The following is a 25,124-nucleotide window of genomic DNA, read 5'->3' on the forward strand; positions in this document are numbered from 1 at the left end:
ATCAAAAACTTTTCATTATTTGTGTTCATTATTCTATAATTGAAACATTTATAATAATATAATCTTATTGTCATTTGAAATAATAAAAAAGTATAAACTCAACCTCCCACATAATTGAACATAATCTTTTAGGTTATTTAGACAAATCAGAATCAAAAATAAAAATACTTGGACAATTTCCTGATATTCAGATCACCTCAGATTTGCTAGAACTTTGCTTTCAGTTTTGCTTTCGGAAGTGCCTAATAAACAATTATTCTCATATATGTATATTGTTTTATTTTTCTGTGTGGCAAAAAATAGCATTCACACCATGGGCAAAAATGTGTTTCCAGCTCTCAATCTTTTCTAGTCCTCGGCCTACAGCCTCGGACTTGAAACCCGATTTCGAGCCGGAAAAGTCTGATTTTCGGCCCTAGGTGCGAAATATACTATTCCGGCTCTCAATCTTTTTGTCTTTCTTGAAAACCGATTTTGAGTCGAAAAAGGCTCATTTTCGGCCCTAGGTGCGAAATATACTATTTCGCCGCACTTGGATGTAATGAGCTGGTTTACGTGCGTCATATGGAGGCCGAAAGTGATTGTTTTCCGACCAGGCCGGTAAAACTTTACGGCCCTAGGGCTGTAAAATGACCTTGAATAACAGCTGATCGTGTCCGATCTCACAAAAATCATAGAGATAATCTTATAACGACTGTAATAATCTATATAATTATGTATCGTGAATCGCAGTATCATGTCTATAATATATTTTATGAATTACTGTTTCATAATTTAATATTTATTATTGTGTTTTTGATGTCAAACAATAGAATACGATGATATCTCCATAGCCTCAACAATATAATGTTGGCTGCATTGTCCATTGTCAGAAAGGTAAGTATTGCAAGTCTTTAAAAGTGAAGAATCAAATTTGAAATCAAAGTACAATAATTGTATCAATATTTAAAAGTGAGGTAGAGTAATAATTGTTTCTTTTTTATTATCGAATTCCACTTCTTAATGCAATACAATCAACAATAATAATAGGAAAATACAGCAGAGATCTAAAGTTTAAGGTAAGCCTACTGGTGAAACTCAGCTTGACAGAAAAATTCCTAGTAATTTTTCCGTAATTCATTATTAAAACTTTTAGATAATTTTTCTTCAATATCAAACCTTATAGAGAAAACAGAAGATTGAAATTTTAGGTTATGTTTTTGCTATTTTTCTAGTAAAAGAAGTTTAGTGTCTAACTGTCTACAATAATTTATGTAGCCTGTAGCCTACTTTATAAATTTTATAATTCAATTGTTCATTGAAAGTAGTGTTTAACTATGAAATTAGCATTCGCAAAGCCCATACTCATTGGTAGTGTTATTGGAACTGTCGTGGGTGGTTCGGTTCTACTCAAGTAAGTAAATACTTCATAGTAAAATAATTTATAATAAAATTTATGTTTCAATTGAAAACATTTTAATTCTTCTTATATCATTTCTATTTTATTTTCCATGACCCCAACGGGTCAAATAACAGAGTCTCAGATGCACTGTGTTTTCTTTCGCTTGTTAATTGGATGCATCGTCTCTTATGGGGTAAAATATACAAGCAAAATAGACGCACCCCTAAAAACATGCAATACAAAGACGCGCGAAATCAATTTAGTGACGCCCTTATAGTGAAGGCTTGAACTTAAAGTAATTGACAAGGACTGGGATTTCCAGATAGGCAGTCTCAAAAACTTCTGTCACATACATTTCAAAAACTGCTTTAATACTCATATTGTAGAGGTGGTCGATCTCGAAAAAGAGGCTTCTGATTGATTCTCACTCGTCTCCCCTAGTGAGTAGAGTAGCCTTTCAAGGAGTTTTTCTTGTACAATTGTGTAGAACCTAGAGTTTGGTTTGACTTTTATTTCCTTGGAAACTCTGTTGAAGAATTTTATAACCTGTTTTTGGAAGCTGTTGTGAGTTGTGAGCTCCAGCTAGTCTGTTGCAAGGTATCTAAAGCTGGGGTTTTGTTTGTGCGTAAATGCCGTCGTGGACCACGACAGGGTGAGGATCTCAGATTGGTTAGATTTCAATCTGTCTAAATAACCTAAAATAATATGTTCAGTTATGTTTTAATGGGGGAGGTTGAGTTTATACTTTTAAATGCCAATATGTTGATATTATTAGAAATGTTTTGGTTCTTGAATAATAAACACAAATAATGAAAAGTTATTTGAGCAGCTGCTTTAGCACACTTGAAATTTGGACAATATGAATGTCAACATTGCTTGTCATCGTCGACTGCGGAAGTTTTCGCACAAACGAAAATGTACCTTTAATTGGGCAGCATGTCTAGTATTGTATGCATGTATATCTTCTTTGTCGCAGTTCCTGGTTTTTCTTCAGGTGCATACTGGCTGTACAACGTGAAAATTCAAGACTCACGAAGAGCAGTGATCTCTGAAAAAGAAACTATCATCAGGGTTTTTTTCTGTTGGTACAGCACATCATAGATGGCCGGTTCATAGCCCCATAGCAGTAATCCACAGTTTATGTGGCTCTGGAATAGTGGGTGGTAGAGGTCTCGATGAGGCTGCTTTGGTCCAGGTGTCAGGTGTCTTAGTTTTCCGAGGAGGGATAATAGCCTACTTTCAAAAGTTTCCTTCACACCTGTTGAGCATGATGGTTCTAGCTCAACCTCCTGTCCATCCAGAAAAACCTAACAGCTCCACTGGTTCTTCTCTAGCTGTTTGCCTCTTCAATGAGCAGACTAGGATGCTCGTTTTATCTTCAATGAGGTCGAATTTGGTAGCTAGAAACCACAGCTTAGCCTCCTCAATGAGTCTGGCAGACTTTTCCCTCACTTGTTTGATGGTGGTGCTTCTAGAAATGAGTGAAATGCTTGTGAAGTCGTTCAAAAACAATATGAACAACAGGGGTCCCAGGACTGATTGTTGTGATACTCCATGCTCCAGAGCTTTCAATTTTGAAGTGGCACCACTCAGTTGGACACTTGCTTTTTGCCTTCAAGGTAAGATGCCACTGTCTCCAGGAATGTGTAACAAGAATCTTTCAAGTTTTTCTGCCAATAATTTGTGAGAGACGTAGTCAAAAGCTTTTCGAAGGCCATACAATGTGAGGGCACGGGAATCGTCAGCCTTGAAAGCACTCTGTCTGTCTATTGATGCCAGTAGAGCGCTTGTGGTGGATAGACCATTCCTGAAACCATGTTCTCATGAGGACAACTGTTTTCTTTGAAGAAGTTGGTCAACTGCATCTTCATCCCCGTTTCAAACACATTTGAAAAGCCCGGAACAATAGAGATTGGCCTGAAGTTCGCTGTATAACTAGATTCCCCTTATTAAATATTGGCAACTGTTTTGAGACTGTCTGGAAATATTCCAGCCTTGTTTATGGCGGCAACCATTGGTTCTGATATTTTATCTTTAGTTGCCTTCAGCACAAAAGTAGAAAGCCGATGGATATCCTGTAACCTGGAGTTTTTCAGCTTTGAAATGAAGTTGATAGCCCAGGTAGCGTCCACTGGCTTCTATGCCTCCAACCGCTGTTGCACCTGGCCAACATTAGTCATCAGATTTGAGTCATATTTTGACAATTCCACCAGTATATCATTAACTATACTGACAAAGTAGTTATTGAAGTCATCAGAGCTGAGTGGTAATTCCAGTGATGTTTTTCATGGACAATGGCTGTTGATGATATCTAAGGCTGCTTTACAGTTGTTATCAGATGATTTGATGATTCCTGATCCTATGTATTCTTCTTTGCCAGGCTAACATGAGTCCAGTAGTATTTTCTTACTCTCAGGTGCCGGTTGAATTACTTACTTTTTTCATAGTGAGCACAGTAGACCTATGTTTGTTGAACAGGGCTTTATGACGGTCTCTATATGCAGTAGGCCTACATACTGTCTAGTCTGCTTCAAGGACACTGATGGCAGTTATCAGATTTTCGTGCATAAATTACAATGAAACTTGAAATATACATATCGTGCTGCAGAACAATCAAGAGAAAGGACTCCTTCGCTATCTTTGCAATGCGACACTACAATGACGATCACGAATGACTTGTCAGTTGATGTAAGGAGGAGGTGCAGGGTAGTGCTTTTAAAAACGAAGTGGAGATCTAGCTAAATAGAAAAATATCTATTCATCTCAGTCAATGAATATTTTGATGCGCACAAGTATAGATTAACCTGTCATTTTTATTTTTTGACGCCATCTAACCAGTTCACTGGTCATGGATGTAGAAAGAGGAATGAAAGGAATTCTTATGAACTCATTTATGTAAGATGCAGCTTTTTGTTGCCGTAATTAATCTGCATCAAATTATTAGGTACCGCGCCATAAGGCTTGCATGGAATTTCGCATAAGCTTATATTCTATTACAAGAAATAGAATATTCTATTCAATATATAATTTGTACTCTATTAGTCTGCAGAAAGGTTTTTATCATGGTAAACTTAATCATAGGCACTATTTCACGCACGTATATTAAATTGAACTGCCAATCAAAAAAGTAATCTGCTTCCCTCATTGGTTCTTCTAGCGTTTAATCACCTGTTAATTTTAAATTAGGCCTACGTTCAACCAGGATATAATTAATTCCAGAGAATAAACAATATTTTTTCTGTTAATCAAGTTGGTATAGATTGTTCAATCACGAGAAAAAGCTTTTTGTCACAAGGCCGCTATCTATAAATCTGTAAATACAGTTGTCTATAACTAGTAATTTTGTGAACAGTAGACCTCACGCAGTATTTTCATCCACAAGTACCCGATTGAAACTATGGACCTTATGGAAATACAGCAATAGACTGGTTTCTCCACACATCTGTGTAATCACTTGTCAGCTGATTTATGATGAATAATTCTATAGTCTGATTTTTACTCTAATATTGGCATATGAAGGAGGCTCCTTTCTCCTTTTATATTATCCTTGAAATGCAAAATTTCCAAAAACCTTGTATATACATCGACGCGCAATTAAAAAAGGGGGGGCGCGACAGTCGAGACCGACGACATTCGAGGCCTACGACCGTAGAGGACTGTTTTACAGTCCTCTACGGTCGTAGGCCTCGACTGTCGGGAGTGTACGAAAATTAGAGTGGCCTCAACTGTCGCCTAACGCAGGCGACATTTGAGGCCACTTTTTCAGGAGTCCTCTCCCGTCGTAGGTCTCGACTGTCGGGGCTGTACAAAAATTAGAGTGGCCTCAACTGTCGCCTAACGCAGGCGACATTTGAGGCCACTTTTTCAGGAGTCCTCTACCGTAGCTGGCCTCGAATGTCGCTGGTCTCGACTGTCGGGCCTGTACAAAAATTAGAGACTCGCTTGCAGCAGGCGACAGTTGAGGACACATCCTACTGCGATTCCAGACAAAATACATTTTATAATGATTATAACTTCTGATTTGTTGAAAACTAAATAATTGCAACTTCCTTCATAAAAAAAGCATATGAACTTTGAAGGTAGATAGTGCTTATCCTTGAAGGATTTTCAGAACGATCATCTTTGTGAAGAATTAGAGCTTAATCAGTCAAGTATTTCAAGCGTGATGAGCTCACATACAAACAGACAGAAAGACAGACACCATCTCGTCTTATAGATGGATAGAAGGTAGATAAATATTTAGATTTCTCAATGAAGGAGGCATAATGCAGTAGTAATGGATTCCCATTACTTAAAAATATGTTTAGGGACCATCATCCAAGTACTGGAATGTATATGACTTGACCATCTTTGTTGACGAAACTCAATTGGAGGATGGAAAAATGCTGGTATCTTTTTTTTACATGCTGAACTTTCAAAGTTACACGAATTTAAAGTTATAAAGAATTTAAAAGTTACAAAATTAATAAGCTTCACAGAATAGAAAAAGGTTATATACAGTAGTATGATGCTTAGAGTAATGAACAAATTTACCTTTTTATATAATCTAGGAAGTTGATTTGAAAAACTGTTACATAAACATTCTTCCTTAGAATTATTTTTTACTGTGTTTTTGAGGGGGCGCGACAGTCGAGACCGACGTGTTTTACAGTCCTCTACGGTCGTAGGCCTCGACTGTCGGGAGTGTACGAAAATTAGAGTGGCCTCAACTGTCGCCTAACGCAGGCGACATTTGAGGCCACTTTTTCAGGAGTCCTCTGCCGTCGTAGGTCTCGACTGTCGGGGCTGTACAAAAATTAGAGTGGCCTCAACTGTCGCCTAACGCAGGCGACATTTGAGGCCACTTTTTCAGTCCTCTACCGTCGCTGGCCTCGAATGTCGCCGGTCTCTACCGTCGCTGGTCTCGACTGTCGCAGGACTCTTCTGTCGTTTGCCTCGTTTGACATCGACCCAAAAAAGGAACATACCTGTCAAACTTCATGAAAATCTATTACCGTGTTTCGCCGTAAATGCGCAACATATAAACTTTTAAACATTTAAACATTAAACATTAAACATTTAAACATTTAAACATTTAACATTTAAACATTAACATTTAAACATTTAAACATTTAAACATTTAAACATTTAAACATTTAAACATTTAAACATTTAAACATTTAAACATTTAAACATTTAAACATTTAAACATTTAAACATTTAAACATTTAAACTTTAAACATTTAAACATTTAAACATTTAAACATTTAAACATTAACATTTAAACATTTAAACATTAAACATTTAAAATTTAAACATTTAAACATTTAACATTTAAACACATTTAAACACATTTAAACACATTTAAACACATTTAAACACATTTAAACATTTAAAGATTTGAACATTTAAACATTAAGAGAAATGCTAAACCGTCGACTTGAATCTTAGACCTCACTTCGCTCGATCAATTAAGTTTCTTCTAATATTAAAGTCACGTCACGGACTTATAACGTGATCCCTGGACCAATTCATCCCTTCCACAGCATCAAGACGCTACTATGCATAGCCAAAACATCTGAGTTTTCGCCAGCTATTTGAAGCTTTGTACGCCGTAATTTTCTAGTGAGAAATATAGCAGGCTTATTTAAATTTTCGCCCACCCCCGCACCGAACAACTAGAAATCTCCTTATTAGACCATATCTATATAATATTTTCATTTGGGTATGTCCCTTTTTTAGTTATACGCATTTGAATTGAAGAAGCAGATTATGATTTAGTTGGTGACTGATAAATTATATCACCTAAAAAATTGAATCTAAAAAATTGACAAGGTTCTAAAACTATATTACCTGTAAAGTGGGAGCATTGGGAGAGACATCTTATTCTACCAAATGAGAAGCTCTAATAGACTGCTGTATAGAGCCCCAAAAGTCAATAAAGAGCTCCTTAGACACTCATTCTTGTATTTAGGGCCTGACATCTTCAACAAAATACCATATTACCTAAGGACATGCTCTTTTCCAACTTTTCTCTGCAAGGGAACTAAGAAATCGCTGTTTGAAATACACAATATTTGGCTTTTGAGAAATATATTAAGCTAAAATGGTAATAGATATGTGTTTTTGTTCCATTGTTTTCATTTCTAATTTCATTATGTTGCGCTGCTGGCAGTATTTATGTTATAACAATTATTATCCAGACTAGAATCAAACTATTATGTGTTGATTTAAAGAAATAGCTTAATTACCCACTGGCCACTCTTACTTGATGTAGTCGTCAGTTATTTTCCGAAAAATGTTTGTGAAATTATAATGTTTTTTGTGGTGGGAAAAAAATAATTTTTTATCTTGTTTTACAGAGAATATCTTGGTGGGGAGAAATATGAAACTAGTTTGGAGGCAAAAGGCAAAGTTGTGATAGTGACTGGAGCCAACACAGGCATTGGCCAGGCCACAGCCCTGCAGCTTGCTCAACTTAATGCCACTGTTGTAATGGCTTGTAGGGACAGTGACAAATGTGAACTGGTGAGCCAGTTGACCATTTCAATTATATTTTCCATTACAAATTTTTTTTTTAAATTAGAGAACATTTTTCATTCCACAATATCCAGAATGTATTGCTTTGTCTCATACAACGGAATAGAGGATTTAATTTTTAAGATTTCTAAGTTTTTGTTTCATAATTCTGTTGTTTTAACTCGATACAAAAATCATTATTGATTATTGAATTTATCTAATTCAGTAACAATATTCTCTATCAACATGATAAAATTAGTACAAAATTAATACTGAATTTATAAAATTAAAATGAAATAAATTTCCATTCTCAAAATAAATATTTAATTTAACTAAGATTTAACTAAGATGTTGAATGAAGCTAAATATGAATGACACATGTACGAAAACAAACAAACTCGTCCAATTCGTGTCTTGGCTAAAGAGCTTCATCCATCATGCGATCCAGAGGATATAAAGAACGATCTTCTAGGCAGAGGCTTTCAAATAATCAGTGCTGTCAACAAAATTAAAAAAGTGAAGAAGGATGGAAAAGAACACATTAGGCTACTAAACTTCCAATATTCATGTTAACATTCAAAAATATATATGAAATTAAACATATTTGCTATATGAAAGTGAAAATTGAATCAATTAGAAGCAATAAAATGATTCCGCAGTGTAAACGTTGTCAGCGGTTTGGTCATACTCAGGCATACTGTCAACATGAACCTGTGTGTGTGAAGTGTGCTGGAAAACACTGGACTATTTCATGTACCAAGGCTAAAGAAACCCCAGCCAAATGTTTCAATTGTGCTGAGGCTCACCCATCTAACTACAGAGGCTGTCTCATCGCTAAAGTACTTCAGAGAAGAAGAACTGAAAAAGACAACATAGTTAAAAGAAGTAGCGAAGTACCACATACAATCCAACAGAGAAACTTCACTTCAAAAAAGTACACTGAAGAAATATCCTATTCTCAAGTAACCAAACCCACTCCAAGCCTACAACAGGAGAGTCAACCAAAACAACAACAACCAGTTGATATTAATAAGGTTTTGCAGGAAATTTTAAACAGTTCAAATATTCTTTCTGGACGACTTGACAGCTTGGAAGGGAAGAGTAAGAGTATCGAGAAGGAAACTAGAAAATGAATATTGCAAGCCAACAAGATATTAGGATTGCTACCTGAAATGCCAATGAAATAAATAATAATAATTATTATTAGTGTATGGCAAACACATAGACACACACATACACACACATGAATTCACAAAAATTTGCAGGTCTTTGACCTTTGTCAGATTGAAGAAAAAAAATAAAACTATCTATCTAGGTTATAGAATACAAACAAAAATATATGACAAAGAAAAGTGAATATATGCACAAGGAAATAGGAAATAATCAAGTCAAACTTGAATGTCTAGGTTGGCTATGTAGGCTATTGCTTGTGGAGAAGCTGCTATAAAATCATCTGAACCGCCCTGATAGGCTCGAATAGCACAATGCGGGATGATATGATTCATTGTTTGTCTAGCCTCTCCACAATCACAATCAGGGGAGGGCAATCTACCCCAGTCACTAAGAGATGCTCTACATCTTCCGTGCCCAGTTCTAATCCTGTTGAGTGCTGTCCATGTTCGCCTTGGCAGATCAAACCCAGCCACACTCCTCCCAACAGAATACCTCAGACTAACACTGAGAGGCGCTCTATCCATCCACTCCTCCTCCCAGCTATCAGCAACAGAGAAATTCTCACGTTCTAGCTGCTCAGCCAAGCGCATGGGAGGGCTCCTTGACCTCAGCCTGTTACCGAGCTGCAGAAGATCTCTGTGGATTGGGAGTGCTCTGTCATTTTTTATCTTATTATACTCACGAACAAGAGCAAAAGATCTTCGCAGCCCTGGTAGAGCAATGTTGCTGAGAACTGGCAGCCAATATGTGGGGGTGGTTCTAATGGTCCCAGAAATAAGTCGCATGGAATTATTCAGCTGAGTGTTGACTCTATTCACATGGGCACTATTCATCCACACAACCGCACAGTATTCAGCTGTGGGGTATACTAGTCCTAGGGCAGAACAGCGCAAAATTGTTGCTGATGCTCCCCATGTTGTTCCACAGAGTTTTTGTGGAATATTATTCCTAGTTTTTAGTTTCTCAGCAACATTATGAAGGTGATTTTTGTAGGAAAGAGTGCGGTCAAGCGTAACACCAAGGTACTTTGAAAATAAATTATGCTGTAATTGCGTTTTTGTCAAACCTCACATCCAGTTTTACCCTAGCCTCCCCATTATTCAAGTGAAAACAGCACACCTCTGTTTTTTTTCATGTTAGGGTGTAGCCTCCACTTGTGGAAATAAACTGAGAGGGAAGATAGGTCTTCAGTGAGGCTCTCTGATGTTGTCTTCATACTCTTTTCTTGAGTGGCCACAGCAATGTCATCAGCATACATGAAGATCCTTGATGAAGATCCTTTTGTATGTTAGGAAGATCTGCTGAGTACAAGTTGAAAAGGAGCGGGGACAAGATTGAACCCTGTGGTAATCCATTATTCAGTACCTTTCTTCTGCTTAGCTTATCATCCATGAGCCCTCTGAAGCATCTGTTCTTTAGCATTTTTAGGCTTGGTAGAACATGTAGGAGTTTGAAAATGAGCCCATCTCTCCACACTGTATCATAAGCAGCACTCAGGTCCACAAAGGCAACAGATGTCTAAGGCTGCTGGCTGTTTGGATCATGCAGCGGAGGTAAGGAATGGACTGAAAGAGCTTAAAGCTATGGCTGTGGAGGACTTACATCTGTCCAGTGATTTCTCAGTAGAGGAGGTGGATGCTGCTCTTTGTAATACCAAGTGTGGAAAGGCACCTGGCTTTGATGGAATCCACCCAGAGTCTCTGTTGCATGCTGGAGGGAAGGTTAGGCTGTGGTTGTCACGCTTTTATACATAAATTCTGCAAACAGGAAATCTCCCAGCAGATTTCAAGGAGTCTAAAATAGTTTCAATTCTTTTCTTCTTCTTCTTCTATTGCACTGCTGAGTGTGAGTTACAAAGTGCTAGAGAGGCTTCTCTACAATAGGATTAGTAAAAGAATACTAGAGCATGTACCGATTGAACAGGCTGGATTTCGACCCAACCGGAGTTGTACAGACCAGGTTCTCTCTTTGACGACAAATATCGAGGCAGGCTTCCAAAAGGGATTGAAATAAATAATATCAATAATAATAGAAAACAAGAAATAGAAATATTTCTAAAGACACGGAATATAGATGTTTGCCTCATCTCTGAAACGCATTCAACTGAGCAGACTCACTTCAAAATCAATGGATATAATTTTTACGAAACTATTCATCCTCAAAATCAAGCAAGAGGTGGAAGTGCTGTAATAGTGAAGGAGAGTATTAAACACTATGAAGACTTTAGTATTCAAAGTGATGAAATACAGCTAACTGTAGTTGGAATAGAGTCCATCAACCAGAAAATACTTGTTGGAGCTGCATATTTTCCACCACGTCACAATTTAAAGAAAAATGATTATACAAATATTCTTCTTCAGCTTGGAGATAGATTCATAGTGGATGGAGATTTTAATGCCAAGCAAAAGGATTGGGGTTCAAGACTCACAACTACCAAAGGAAAAGAACTCAGAGAGACTATCCAGGAGCTGGGCTGCGAATTCCATTCAACAGGGACATCTACATATTGCCCAACAGATTTGAATAAAACTCCAGATCTTCTAGATCTCTTCATAACAAAGAGAATATCCAGTAATTTTATTGACCATTGAAGAGAGCTTTGACCTGGATTCGGATCATTCAGCTGTAGTTCTCACACTTAGTGATCGAATAATAAAGAAAGAAGACAGACCAATGTTAGTCAACAGGACAACAGACTGGGAAGCTTTTAAAGTGGAGTTAGAGAATGAAATCAACTTGAATATTCCACTTAGAACAGCTGAGCAGTTAGATGAAGCAGCAGAAAATTTCATGTGGCAAATCCAGAAATCAGCCTGGAAAAACACCAGGAAAACAAAAAGATGCAATATTACCCCCTGAAGATTCGGCAACTTGTTTTAGAAAAACGAAGGGCAAGAAGAAGATGGCAACAAACTCGTGATCCTGCTGACAAGAATATCTTGAATAACAAAACACAACAATTGAGAAGAGAGATAAGGAAACTAACTGAGGAATCCATTAATAACTACCTTTAAAATTTGACAGCTGATGCCAGTACAGATCATTCATTATGGAAAGCAACAAAAAGAATTAAGCGACCAATATTACAATCCCCTCCAATTGGAAAACCAGATGGTACTTGGGCAAGAAACAACAGAGAAAAAGCAGATATATTTGCTTATCATCTGGAAGAAATCTTTCAGCCAAACAACATTCCATCTGAAATTGATCCTGAAGAAAATATTATAGATGATTTAGATACAGAGATAGATCTAGTTTCTATAAATGAGGTTCAAGAAGAAATAAAATATAATCTGAATACCAAAAAAGCACCTGGATTTGATCTGATTACAGGTGAAAACATGAAGAAATTTCCAAGGAAAGGTATTGTCATGCTAACATATTTATTCAATGCATCACTCCGATTACAGCCTTTTCCTACAATTTGGAAGGTGGCAGAAACCATTATGTTGCAAAAGTCTGGGAAATGTCCCCAAGAAGCAAAATCGTACCGCCCAATATCTCTTCTACCTGTAATTTCAAAGTTTTTTTAGATATTGCTAATGAAGAGATTGACTCCCATCATAAGTAGCAGGAATCTGATACCAGCCCATCAATTTGGTTTCAGGCAGAAGCACTCAACCCTGGACCAAGTGAACTCATTAGAGAAAAATCTATATGCTCAGCAATCTTCCTTGATGTGGCACAGGCATTTGACAAAGTGTGGCATGAAGGACTAATTAGTAAACATAATAAAATTCTTCCCACTCAACTTGTAAAACTTTTAAAATTATGCGTCACCAACAGATTATTCAGAGTAAAACAAGGTGACGACGTCTCTGAATTGAAGGAAATAAGGGCTGGAGTTCCACAAGGTAGTGTTCTTGGACCAGTTCTTTATGTGCTGTAAACAAGCGATCTTCCTGAATTGGATGCAGTAACAATTGCTACTTATGCTGATGATACTGCAATACTGGCAGAAGGGAAACAGTACAAGAAGCAGCCACAAAACTACAGAATGCTAGCAACAAATTCAGTGACTGGACCAAAAAATGGAGAATTCGATTGAATGAAATGAAGTCCATTCATATCAACTTCACAAACAAAAATATCAATGATCCGATTCGAATAAATCTAAATGGGAATGTAGTACCACACAGCAAAATACCTTGGAATGACTCTTGACGCCAAGTTGAAATGGAAAGAGCATATCAAGATGAAAAGGAGCGAGCTGGGACTCAAATACAGTAAAATCTATTGGCTGTTGGGCCGACAATCACATCTCTCATTGCACAGCAAAATATTGATTTACAAACAAATTCTAAAACCTGTCTGGACGTATGGAATTCAGCTATGGGGCTTCTCTAGAACATCTAACATCAATAAGATTCACATCGAATGATAACATTATCATTCGAATGATAACATTTCAAAACAATGTATGCGGAACATGGTGAATGCGCCCTGGTACATAAGGAACAGCGATTTGCACCGAGATCTGCACATCCCCTATGTGACCAGTGAAATAAGACGATTGGCAGCCCATCATGAGTCACGTCCTCATCAACACGACAACACGGAAGTCATCCAACTACTAGACAGCACTGAACTCACAAGGAGGTTGAAGGGAACAAAGCTCTTCGAGTTGATGTAGTGCTAGTGAAGTGAAAAAAGTATATTAAATAGATTAAAGTAATATTAAAGTAAATCAAATAAATGTGTAGCGAAAGAATTTAAAGTAGAGAAATTATAGATTAGAACTGTAGGCTTCACTGGAATACTTAAGCAATAAAAAATAATAAGTTAGGATAAGAAATAAGAGAACAAAATTAATGGTTAGTCCTAGTGACTAGTTTTAATAGAATTAATAATAATAATAATATATATATAAATATGTATAATATATATATATATATATATGCAGGTTTAATTAAAATATTGGTAATTTTCCCCACAAAGAAACAGCTTGTGTGTGGGGAAATATATATTTATACATAACAGAAAACACTTACAGTTTCATAATATTAATTAAAACAGGAAACGTATGTGAAATTTGTCTAAGCAAAAGAGTGGACTGTATAAAGGGGTGAATTTGTAGGTTATGAAATTTAGTAAAGTAATCAGAGACTAACAAAATCCACATATAAATTTGAAAGGAGGAAAGATCCAATGTGCTTACATAATATGTTTTGAATGAAATCAAATTGGCATGTACAGCAAATGGTAACTCAGGATTGAGATTGAAATAAAAAATACCAAATGAAAGGTTGAATATAATCAAGTTTAATTAAAATGTTTGTAGTGCAAATAATAACTGAAAGAGCTCTGAGAAATTTAGAATGGTTGATTAAACCCAAATTAAACAACAGGCTTGATGAATAATGAACGTTACTGAATAGGCTATTGACAAATTACAATTAAAATGCTCAAATTGAAAAGTGCTCAAGTAACAAATACAAGAGTAATCAAAAATTGATGTAATTAAACTGATGTAATTACTGATGTAATTATTGATGTAATTAATTGAGTAATTAAACAAATGATGAACTATTACCAAAGTTCTACAATAAATTTAGAATGGATAAACTGAACAAACAGTAGTCACAAAGTTAAGCTAATAATCGATACAAAAGACAAGATCTGCAAAGGTGCAAGAATCAAGAGACTGAACTGACACAAAGGAAACTAAATAAGCATAATATTAGTGGAATACAAAGAAAAGAAAGGTTTTAATTGCTTGTTTGAATTTAAATAATTACCAGATAAAGGAGTAATGTTTAAACACTTTCAATACTTTGAAATATTTAAAGATTGATTTACACTAAGACAATATGAATTTGAAATCACGATATCAAGTGGGTACTTTATAGATAACCAAAATAATTGAATGAGTTTGAGACTATTTAAACCTTTAGAAATCAAAATGAAAATACATTAATATGGGAATTAATAATTGAAAAACAAATAACAATTATTCAAAATGAAGGTTACTAATTATTGTCAATTTTAATAACTAAAAGGATACAATCACCAATAGAAGATGAAAGCTTTAAAATTAGTGGAAAACACTCAATTAAAAAGATTCACTGAATATTGAGATAATATTGAATATAAGATTCACTGATAAATTAGGACAAGTCTGGGAAGATAAAGCAAATGTACTTTACACTCAAAATATCCAATTTAGAAGAGATAGCACAAGATCTATAACCAAAGTGTATATTTTGCTACAGAGTTGATGTGATGTGAAACTATCAATAATGTTAAATATAGGACTTAGCTCAGAAAGTTTGAAGTAGCAGCAGGTGGAGATGAGCACCAGCGTGTCCACGCAGGTGGTGCAGATCAGGAAGAGAACTTCAGACCAAGATTCTGGAGACCAGCAGGAATCCAGGACGACTCTAGGCTGACAACAGTGAACCCCTCACTGTTATAAGAAACCGATGAAACTCCGACGAGGACACTCCAAAGGCGATGGCGAGATTGAATCCGAACGTATGGTAGTAGCGTTACCAGATACAAGATGATGTGAAAGAAGAACTCAAATCTTCAATGAGTAGCATTGCAGAAGATCCAAATTGTAAGCTAGATGCGAGATCCAAAACATAAGATGAATTTGGATTGAACACTGAATGAATGAAGAAGTTTCAACACTGCAGGAAAGTTTCATGTACAATGCAAGCTGTGATGCACATGAAAACTTGGAATGAAGATAAAACAAAAACTAATGAATCAATTTTGAAACGGTGAACGGCGAGATGTATAGCGCAGATTGATTTGTCGAAATCAATGCTAACAGTGACCATACTTCCTAGAAATACTTGAAGTTTTGAAGAAACGTATGGGAACTTCGAAGAGTTAGTGCACAAGAGACAGAAACAAACAGGAAGAACGAAGTCACGTTTTAGGCTCGGAACCGTAAAAGCAAATGACTGCGTGACTCAAAAATACTGTTAACACATAACTGAACGATCACACTAATAAAATGAGAGACAATCAATTTGTAAAATATAATTGAAAATGATTACAAAAAGTGAATATGGATTATCATCTATAAAAATATCTAAAAGACAAAATTGACACAAAAACGAATCTACAAGCGGCCATGAAATCTCGACGGCATAACAGCTGATTGAGATCAACAACGTCTATCCTAAGAGCAAAATAAATAGGTAACCTAAAAAATGGAAAACGGTAAGTGAGATTTAACACACACGACACAGATAGATCAAAACCACTTAGAAACTTACATTATTTTCGGAAATTTTCGTTGGCTTTGCCAACCTTCCTCAAGCCGTCCTCAAGCCTTTGCATTCATAGGCCAAGGTTAAATAATAATTGTATACTTAATATGTTAAATACTAATAGACTGAAGTAAGTTCTGAAGCCCCTGACATGCCTCTTCTCCAGCAGCATGAACTTCAGTCAGCCCTCCATGATAGAAGTGTTGTGGACACTCAGATATCAGGTGGTTCATTGATTAAATTTGACCACATTGTCACAGAGGATCAGAGGTGTATCCCCATGCTGTCGTCAGCTCAGCACACCTTCCCACCTGCATCCTGAACCGGTTAAGGCCACACCACTCTCTACGTCTCAGATGGGTGCCAGGGACAATGTCATTAGGGTCATTCACAAGACTTCTGCTCCTAATCTCTTCCTGCAACAATCTCATTCTTCAGTCTCAGGCTCTTCAAGTCTTAAGTATCTTCTTGACTTGAGGTGCCTTGATGGAGTGTTAGCCAAATGTCTAAAGACTGGGAGACCCTCATGAATGAACTTGGTCATCTTCTCAAGCCTTCTGAGATCTGGAGGCATGAAATTACTTAGCACAGACAACCATTCAGTCTCTGTTGGTCTCAATGATCACTAATCTTCCTCACACAGAAACAGTCTGTGTGTGGGGAAATTATTACACCATACTGATCACAATCAATGTCAAGCCATGAAATCAGTCTTACATGTACAATAAGAGTATTATAAACTGATATAGTTTATAAGAGGAACATTACAAGATGTATATTTGTTTCAACGTTGAATAAAATTTTTCTTGTTTTAGGAGAGAGAAAAAATAGTGATGAATACGAAAAACAAATATGTGTATTGTAGAAAATGTGACCTGGCTTCTCAAGACTCCATAAGGCAATTTGTAGATAGATTTAATAAAGGTGAGTAAGAGAGTAAACTTATAAGTAATGCTTACATACAGTGCATGCTTGTTGAAGATGAGCTGGATATACTTTAGAAGTGCATCTGGTAGGATGTAAATGTACATTCTTTAAGAACTAAATTTCTTAATTCTTTAAGAACTGCGATGTTTTCACTTGTGATTTTTCATTCATTTACTAATTAAATGCAGCTATTATATTAATTGTCAAAATGAATTCTTATCATTGTGTCTGGAGCGCTTTCCAGTTCCATTCAACTAATTTTTAACATTATTCTCTACATGCATTTGCAGCTTGGATGCTTCACTTCTAAACACTTATACATCTATTACTATATTGGAAGAATGAAGGTTTGCTCTGATGCTTACCTTGTTAATGATAATAAAATATTTTCAACTATTGAGAAAAATATCATTGTGTGATTGATGCTATTTGAAACATCTTCAAAGAATGTTCGGAAATCTGTATGATGCTGCTTATATCTCGTACTATGTTACAAGTGATTATGTTTATATTGATAGATGAGCTATGAATCGATGGGTGATCAAATTGTGTGATTTTCAACATGAAAATGCATAAATTGTTTACAAACTTACATCATATATTACTGATACGTATTAGTTAATTATAGGTACTTATACGTAAAGTAATTATTTTGTTACTTGAATGCCATTTTTTTGTTTTAATTTTCATTTTGGAATCGGTTACAGAACACACAAAACTTGATATACTTGTAAATAATGCAGCAGTCATGAATTGCCCTAGAACATTAACCGAAGATGGAATAGAAACTCAGTTGGGAGTCAATCATATGGGACATTTCTTGCTAACAAATCTACTTCTTGATAAATTAAAAGTAAGTAACCTATCAAACATTTAAAAATATGTTATATGGAAGTAAGCTGTATCAACAGATGGCCTATAGAAATAGTTTGAAAATTTTCTCAGATTCATTTTAACAATACATATTTTTTTAATAATGTAAATTAATATCGGGGGACCGAGCTTCGCTCTGGAGTGTAAAAGCATAGATTTGTAACGAAATATTGAATTTATAGTTTATATTTATTTATTCATTTCCTCAGTCGTACAATTATTTTTACAGTTATATGAGGAGGCACAACAGGCTTATGCCCAAAACTGTCCCTTTTCAAATTTATACTACATTTCAAATCAAAATCTAGGTTAAGCTACTATCACTCATCAAAATAATAATTTATACACACTTCAAAAAACAAACACATAATAAATATTACTATGTTTGCTACAATATTTGTTAATATACTATGTACTATTCTATACTCACAGCATCTAGTTACTATTTTGGACTTTCTGAAGTAAACATGTTTTCTAAAAAAAAGAGAAATAAACAAAAATAAATTTTTCTGACTAAATATTATTCTTCTCGTGAGATAAGCTGAGGAATAACCCACACATGCACTCGTTCACTCACTTCCATTACGGTATCGACAGACGACAAAATTTCCAGCCGTTCTAAGGACGTATTTATCCTTTTAATGTCCTTCAGCGAGTTATACCAGGATTGAGACCTAGTGCAATCGAATTTTCATATCATAAACCTACTTTGTTCCAAATTTCGTGATAATCGTTAGAGCCGTTTTCGAGATCCGGTCACATACAGATATCCTATTATATTAAGCGAGCAATTTCTGTATTTATACAGGGTGTCCCACCAAGGTTGTAACAGCCGTTGACCATAGATTCTACTCTATATTTCTGACAAAAAATGTTCAGTAAACTTTTTTCCTATCAACCTTAGTTTTCGAGATATATCGATTTCTCGATATTTTCAGAATATGCCTACTTCCGGTTATTAAATACTCAATAACTTGAAAACTACTGGTCGAATTTCAATTTCAAGGGTATTTTTGGAAAGAGAAAAACATTTCAAACAAGATTAATGAAATTTTATCTGTTGTTAGACATTTTGTAGTTATTTATTCGGGCTTAAACTTGAAAAAAGGCTATTCTTCAAATTCAAATTTCAAACCTATTTTTCTCCGGGTAATTATAGTGGTTTCAATATTCAAAAACTTCTCCGTTTCATAAGCTTTCGAATGAGTATAAATTCGAAAAGGTAAGTTCCATGATAAAGTGTTCAAAACTGCTAACATCTGGAATGAACACCTTCAAATTGAGGAAATTCACAAATTCACAATGCATCAAGTGGTGATCCTAAACGGGTGAAATCACCTGATTTATCTGTTACAATATTTGTTAATATACTATGTACTATTCTATACTCACAGCATCTAGTTACTATTTTGGACTTTCTGAAGTAAACATGTTTTCTAAAAAAAAGAGAAATAAACAAAAATAAATTTTTCTGACTAAATATTATTCTTCTCGTGAGATAAGCTGAGGAATAACCCACACATGCACTCGTTCACTCACTTCCATTACAGTATCGACAGACGACAAAATTTCCAGCCGTTCTAAGGACGTATTTATCCTTTTAATGTCCTTCAGCGAGTTATACCAGGATTGAGACCTAGTGCAATCAAATTTTCATATCATAAACCCACTTTGTTCCAAATTTCGTGATAATCGTTAGAGCCGTTTTCGAGATCCGGTCACATACAGATATCCTATTATATTAAGCGAGCAATTTCTGTATTTATACAGGGTGTCCCACCAAGGTTGTAACAGCCGTTGACCATAGATTCCACTCGACATTTCTGACAAAAAATGTTCAGTAAACTTTTTCCTATCGACCTTAGTTTTCGAGATATATCGATTTTTCGATATTTTCAGAATATGCCTACTTCCGGTTATTAAATACTCAATAACTTGAAAACTACTGGTGGAATTTCATTTTCAAGTGTATTTTTGGAAAGAGAAAAACATTTCAAACAAGATTAATGTAATTTTATCTGTTGTTAGATATTTTTATTCGGGCTTAAAACTTGAAAAAAGGCTATTCTTCAAATTCAAAGTCAAATTTCAAACCTATTTTTCTCCGGGTAATTATAGTGGTTTCAATATTCAAAAACTTCTTCGTTTCTTAAGCTTTCGAATGAGTATAAATTCGAAAAGGTAAGTTCCATGATAAAGTGTTCAAAATGCTAACATCTGGAATGAACACCTTCAAATTGAGGAAATTCACAAATTCACAATGCATCAAGTGGTGATCCTAAACGGGTGAAATCACCTGATTTATCTGTTACAATATTCACAAGTTTTAATCAACATTTCAACATTCTACAATGATATAACTTTTTTAATAACTTGCATTATTTCCTGTACCATAAATCCCGAATAAAATAACATGAAGTGTATGTTTCAGCCAATTTTCAGTGTGCTTTCCAGTTAATTGGCATGATATGTACCGTATCAACTTTATCTAGTAGAGAAGTGTTCATGTTCATTATCATGAAATTTACCTTGATTGAGTACTTGATCATGTTATTGGTGTATGGAGAGTGTGGATGCAATTCAAGAGAGGCAGAGGGAGTATAGCCTACAGAAGACGTTTTCCTGACCGAAAACACCCATCTCATAACACGTTTTTAACATTGACAGATGGTAAGGGTCTAGGATCAGTTTCAGGGTGCGAAAGGCCCGTCTTGTTGGATCTTAGCACAAGATTGTGTTTCATACATTTTATTGACATATCACAGATAAAAGAACGTTCACAAGAGCTGGTGCTGTAAATTTCCACAATAAAAATAAAAATGAGTAATTTGAGTTGGAATGCGTGTACTATTGAATTTAAATAGATGGATTTGTAGTTGTATCGTAATTCTATGCATATTTGTGTTTTCTTTTTTATTTATAAATACAAAATCATCAATCGTAAATAAATTAATATAATATAATACTTGGCTATTAAAAGCAAGTTACAAATCTGTGATGAATGAAATCATTAATAGTTGGAATTGATTGACAGGCGTCCGCACCCAGTAGAATTATAACTCTCTGTGACTCAGTCTATCACAAGGGCGTGATCAACACTGAGGACTTGAACAGTGACAGAGAGTATGACGGTGAGAAAGCTTACTATCAGAGCAAACTGGCCAATATGTTATTCACACAAAAGTTATCTAGAGATCTCCAAGGTAGGCACTACAAACTTGATCATTCATATATTATGATGGAATTAATTCAATTAATTGCTATTTTCATATTCTGATATGTTATTTCAATTCAATTATAGTTGATCGGTGAATGCTTTGTTGACGTCCATGGTTGTCTTCGTTTAATTACATATCATGTTAATATTTATCAAATATTGTGTCTATTTGTATATATCTATGTATTTGCATATAAAGCTCCTCCATATCGCTTCTTTTGAATCCCTAGAAATCGGGTAAATTGTATATCGAATTTCAATTTGAGGATATAAAATGATTTATGCAATAAATCAATCCACCTTGAACCAATTTACCAATACATTGGTATTCTAGTTACATTGCCTTGAACTATTTCTTTTGACTTTCCACTGCATTCAGTAGAACAGCTGATGGAATATCAGCGGCATTTTGAGCGTGTTCTTCAGCCTGGGGGAATTCGCTGTAATTTTCATTATTGAGTATACTTGATGATAGATAATTTTTTAGCAGCCTGTAGAAATCCTTGAATTGGTTCTAACAATTTTATTTTGAATTTGAAATTGTTTTTTCAGGTAGTGGAGTAACTGTGAATAGTGTTGATCCCGGTACAGTAGACACAGAGCTATTGAGGCACACAAGCTTTGGCAAAAGTATGATTTCAATGTTTTTCGTGAAGCCGTTAATGTGGCCTTTCCTCAAATCGCCCAGGCAAGGAGGCCAGGCGGTTGTCTATGCCGCATTGGATCCTAATCTTCAAACAGTTACCGGAAAGTGTTTGAAGTAAGTCCAATTAGGCTAGTACTTACTAATCAGTGGTTTTAGGGAAATCACGGCCAGATTTAGTACTTGTGGGTTTTAGGCATGTTCTGTGATAGAGGACTTACAATACCACTCCCAAAACTAGTGCCAACTCTAACAATATTGTCAATTGTAGAATTATACCTACTTTTCTATCAATAAGCTTTTGATGATGTAAGTGAATACAACTTATATAGTTTTCAATATAATTGTGCGATTATTACAATTATTATGGTTATATGGCAATAATTGATGATTGTTCACATGACAATGAATATTGTTTATTGTTTTTGAAGGGCTGGATTCAAGGATCCAAAGGATCCAAGGATCCCGTGAGTTTGAAGGCAAGCAACTTCTGGAGTTGCATTGGGGTCCCTTTTAGTTGCCTCCTACGACAAGCAGAGATACTGTGGGTGAATTCTGGTTTTCAAAACATTCTTGAGTACGATTTTCGACTCAAAGCTCCCCCAACCCACAGGGGGCTGACAATGAATAAGTGTTTGCTCATCCAATGAACACGTAACATCTTATTATCAAGTGCCCCAACGGTAAAGTCTATTGTAGAACTATTTTTTACATAGTTTTCCAAGAAAATTGAATCAGGTTATTTTTCATCATTTGAGTTTTGATTAATGTAGCGGAAGCTCTTTATAATGAATAAACCGAACAAAAATTTGTCAACCAGTATTTATGTAGAATTTTTTACACTCGAGTAAAACTCGGAGGACCTCAACTGTGTACGGTGATGAGTGATGAGGGTATGAATGGTGGACGATTTCCCACCATTCGGTGCTCTATTGGCTCCTTCTGCTGGTGCGGAACGACTCTGAAGTCTAACTTATGTTTAAATGAATTATGCATGATATTTAGCATAGGAAAGAGATTGTTTGGTGTCAGGATCGAGAGTTAAAATCAGCACGACTTTTACTAGACCTTCCAACTCTGTGCTCAGAGGGCAACTGATTGGGAAATGAACCAGGTAGGCGCCTAACATGAGTGATAAGATGAGCTGCCGTAACAAAATTAATGCACAATAAATTACTGTGCAAAACATGAATTAAGTACATTTCGGCTACACTAGAGAACCAGTTTCTTGGCATAACCTGTCACAACTTTATCTGCAGCTGAACTCAGTGGCGGCTCTTCAGGGGCAGCAAGTAAAGCCGGTCGTACCAAGTTTTTAAAAATGAAAATATCAATTCAATTATCTAGTTGAAGAAGGAAAATAGTGCAATATGATTTCAAATAAATATTGGTTTACTTGATAAAATATTCTTATATTTATTTGCGATCTTAGAATGTAGTGTAAATACAGTGAAAAAATATCATACCGTACAATATTGCTGGTACATTACTGCTTGCTAGCAACACTGCGAATGCATCTTGCTGACAGCACTGTTCGAAAGATGACTATTGTATTGCAGCCGGGTACAGCCCAATGTCAGATCTGACTAGCTGGCAGCACCTATGGCTTGGTTGCCATGACAACGGCTTGCTCGCTTCATAGCTTCAGTGTGACTAGAAATGATGACTCATAGCCCAGGTACTGCCCGCTTATCGTAGGTTGCCTCTTGGCTGCCCTGGGTCTATCCTCATTATTATAGGTATTCGCTTAGGTCGGTCATCTTAGTAAACATTGAGGACGTTCTCTTTCCATAACTGTCCTATTTCCTTCTGTTGAGGTTATGTTAGATTGTTGGTGGCGACACCAACCACCACCAGTGGTGACTGATGCTGTTGTGTTCTTAAAGTTATGAGTGTGAATTGTATAACGTAAAACATGGAGCCTGAGAACGATTTAGTTTGCTTGTCAATTGAAACACCGTTTTCTAAGTGGAAAGAAAAGGACAGAAAAGATTTGTTAGCTGTCGAAAAGCCTCAACCAATTCTTCATACTCAAAAATTGGCCGATGGAAGTGGTGCTGACCGAAGACTTCCAGCAATCATGGTACACGAGTAACTCATGGTTATGGAGGAGCTTTTATTTAAATAGACTGTTTTGTTTCCGAATCGACAGACCACCAGTTTATATAATTTTTCTGATATACGAGTATGGTAATATATGAATTGATTCAGCCATCCTACTCAATATTGGGCTGTACCTACTTTTTCACCTTAGAGCCGCCACTGGCTGAACTGTGGCCTTCTGACTGTCAGCAATCATACAGTTTTGTTTTATGAAGTCAGAATTGTTGACAGTCAGCAGATAAAGACGAAAATAGTACTTTCTACTGATTGTTGACATTAATTCATTAGACAATAAATGTGGCAGGTTATGCCACGAAACCTAGTTCTTAATGAAGTGTCATATTATGAAATAACTTTGAATAAGTAGTAGTTTGATGAATTCTTCTCAGTTTCATCGACTGTTTAGAACTGGTAAGAGTGAACTTCTCAAATGTGTAACAAATTCAACTCAATTTCTATGATTTTCACAGCTATCAAAGTTGATTGCTGTGAATTGTTTTCAATGAAACCTTCAACATTGCTTGATTAAGAATTTTAGAGAATTGATAATGTTATACCTCTTAAATAACTATACCCCTATAGTTTTTCAAAACTGTTTTGAAACGGAGGATAGATTATTCATAGTTTATCAACTAAACTACTTTCATATTTTTTTTATTAATTAAGTAATTTGTGTTTTAGGTACAGGGGAGAATCTGAAATAGCACCAATTGCGTTGAACACTGAAATGAGTGAATGGCTGTGGCTAGTGAGTAGCAAATGGACTGACTTTCAGAATACAAATGATAAGGTTTCATGAAGCATGTTGATCGTTACATAATTTCAATAAAATAGTGAATTCAAGAGTTTGATGCCTCATTACAATGTGAGTTGCAACCGAAGATATGATCAAAAATGAAAAAAAAGTGGTTTATTCAAAGAACCATTTACACAAACAAAAAAAAAACCCTGTTTATGAAGGTACGTATCTTGATTAACTAAACGTAACTGATAAAATTATTTATTCATCAATTACATGTTGGCTGACAACGTAAAATACGTCGCTGATAACGTACAATAAGTGAATTTTTTTCTCAATATACAATC

General features: G+C 35.6%; 1 protein-coding gene across 1 annotated transcript; it reads left to right on the forward strand.

Moving 5' to 3' along the window:
- The first annotated feature begins 1,162 nt into the window (after positions 1-1,162).
- Positions 1,163-24,886, forward strand: LOC111047901 (retinol dehydrogenase 13). Its single transcript, XM_039423580.1, has 7 exons — positions 1,163-1,393; positions 7,723-7,888; positions 17,091-17,199; positions 17,910-18,055; positions 21,110-21,278; positions 21,845-22,052; positions 24,720-24,886. The coding sequence occupies exons 1-7, from the start codon at positions 1,317-1,319 to the stop codon at positions 24,835-24,837; spliced, it is 993 nt and encodes a 330-aa protein (XP_039279514.1). The 5' UTR covers positions 1,163-1,316; the 3' UTR covers positions 24,838-24,886.
- Positions 24,887-25,124: the final 238 nt, after the last annotated feature.

Source organism: Nilaparvata lugens, chromosome 3, assembly GCF_014356525.2.
Source record: "Nilaparvata lugens isolate BPH chromosome 3, ASM1435652v1, whole genome shotgun sequence".
Taxonomy (NCBI): Eukaryota; Metazoa; Arthropoda; class Insecta; order Hemiptera; family Delphacidae; genus Nilaparvata; species Nilaparvata lugens.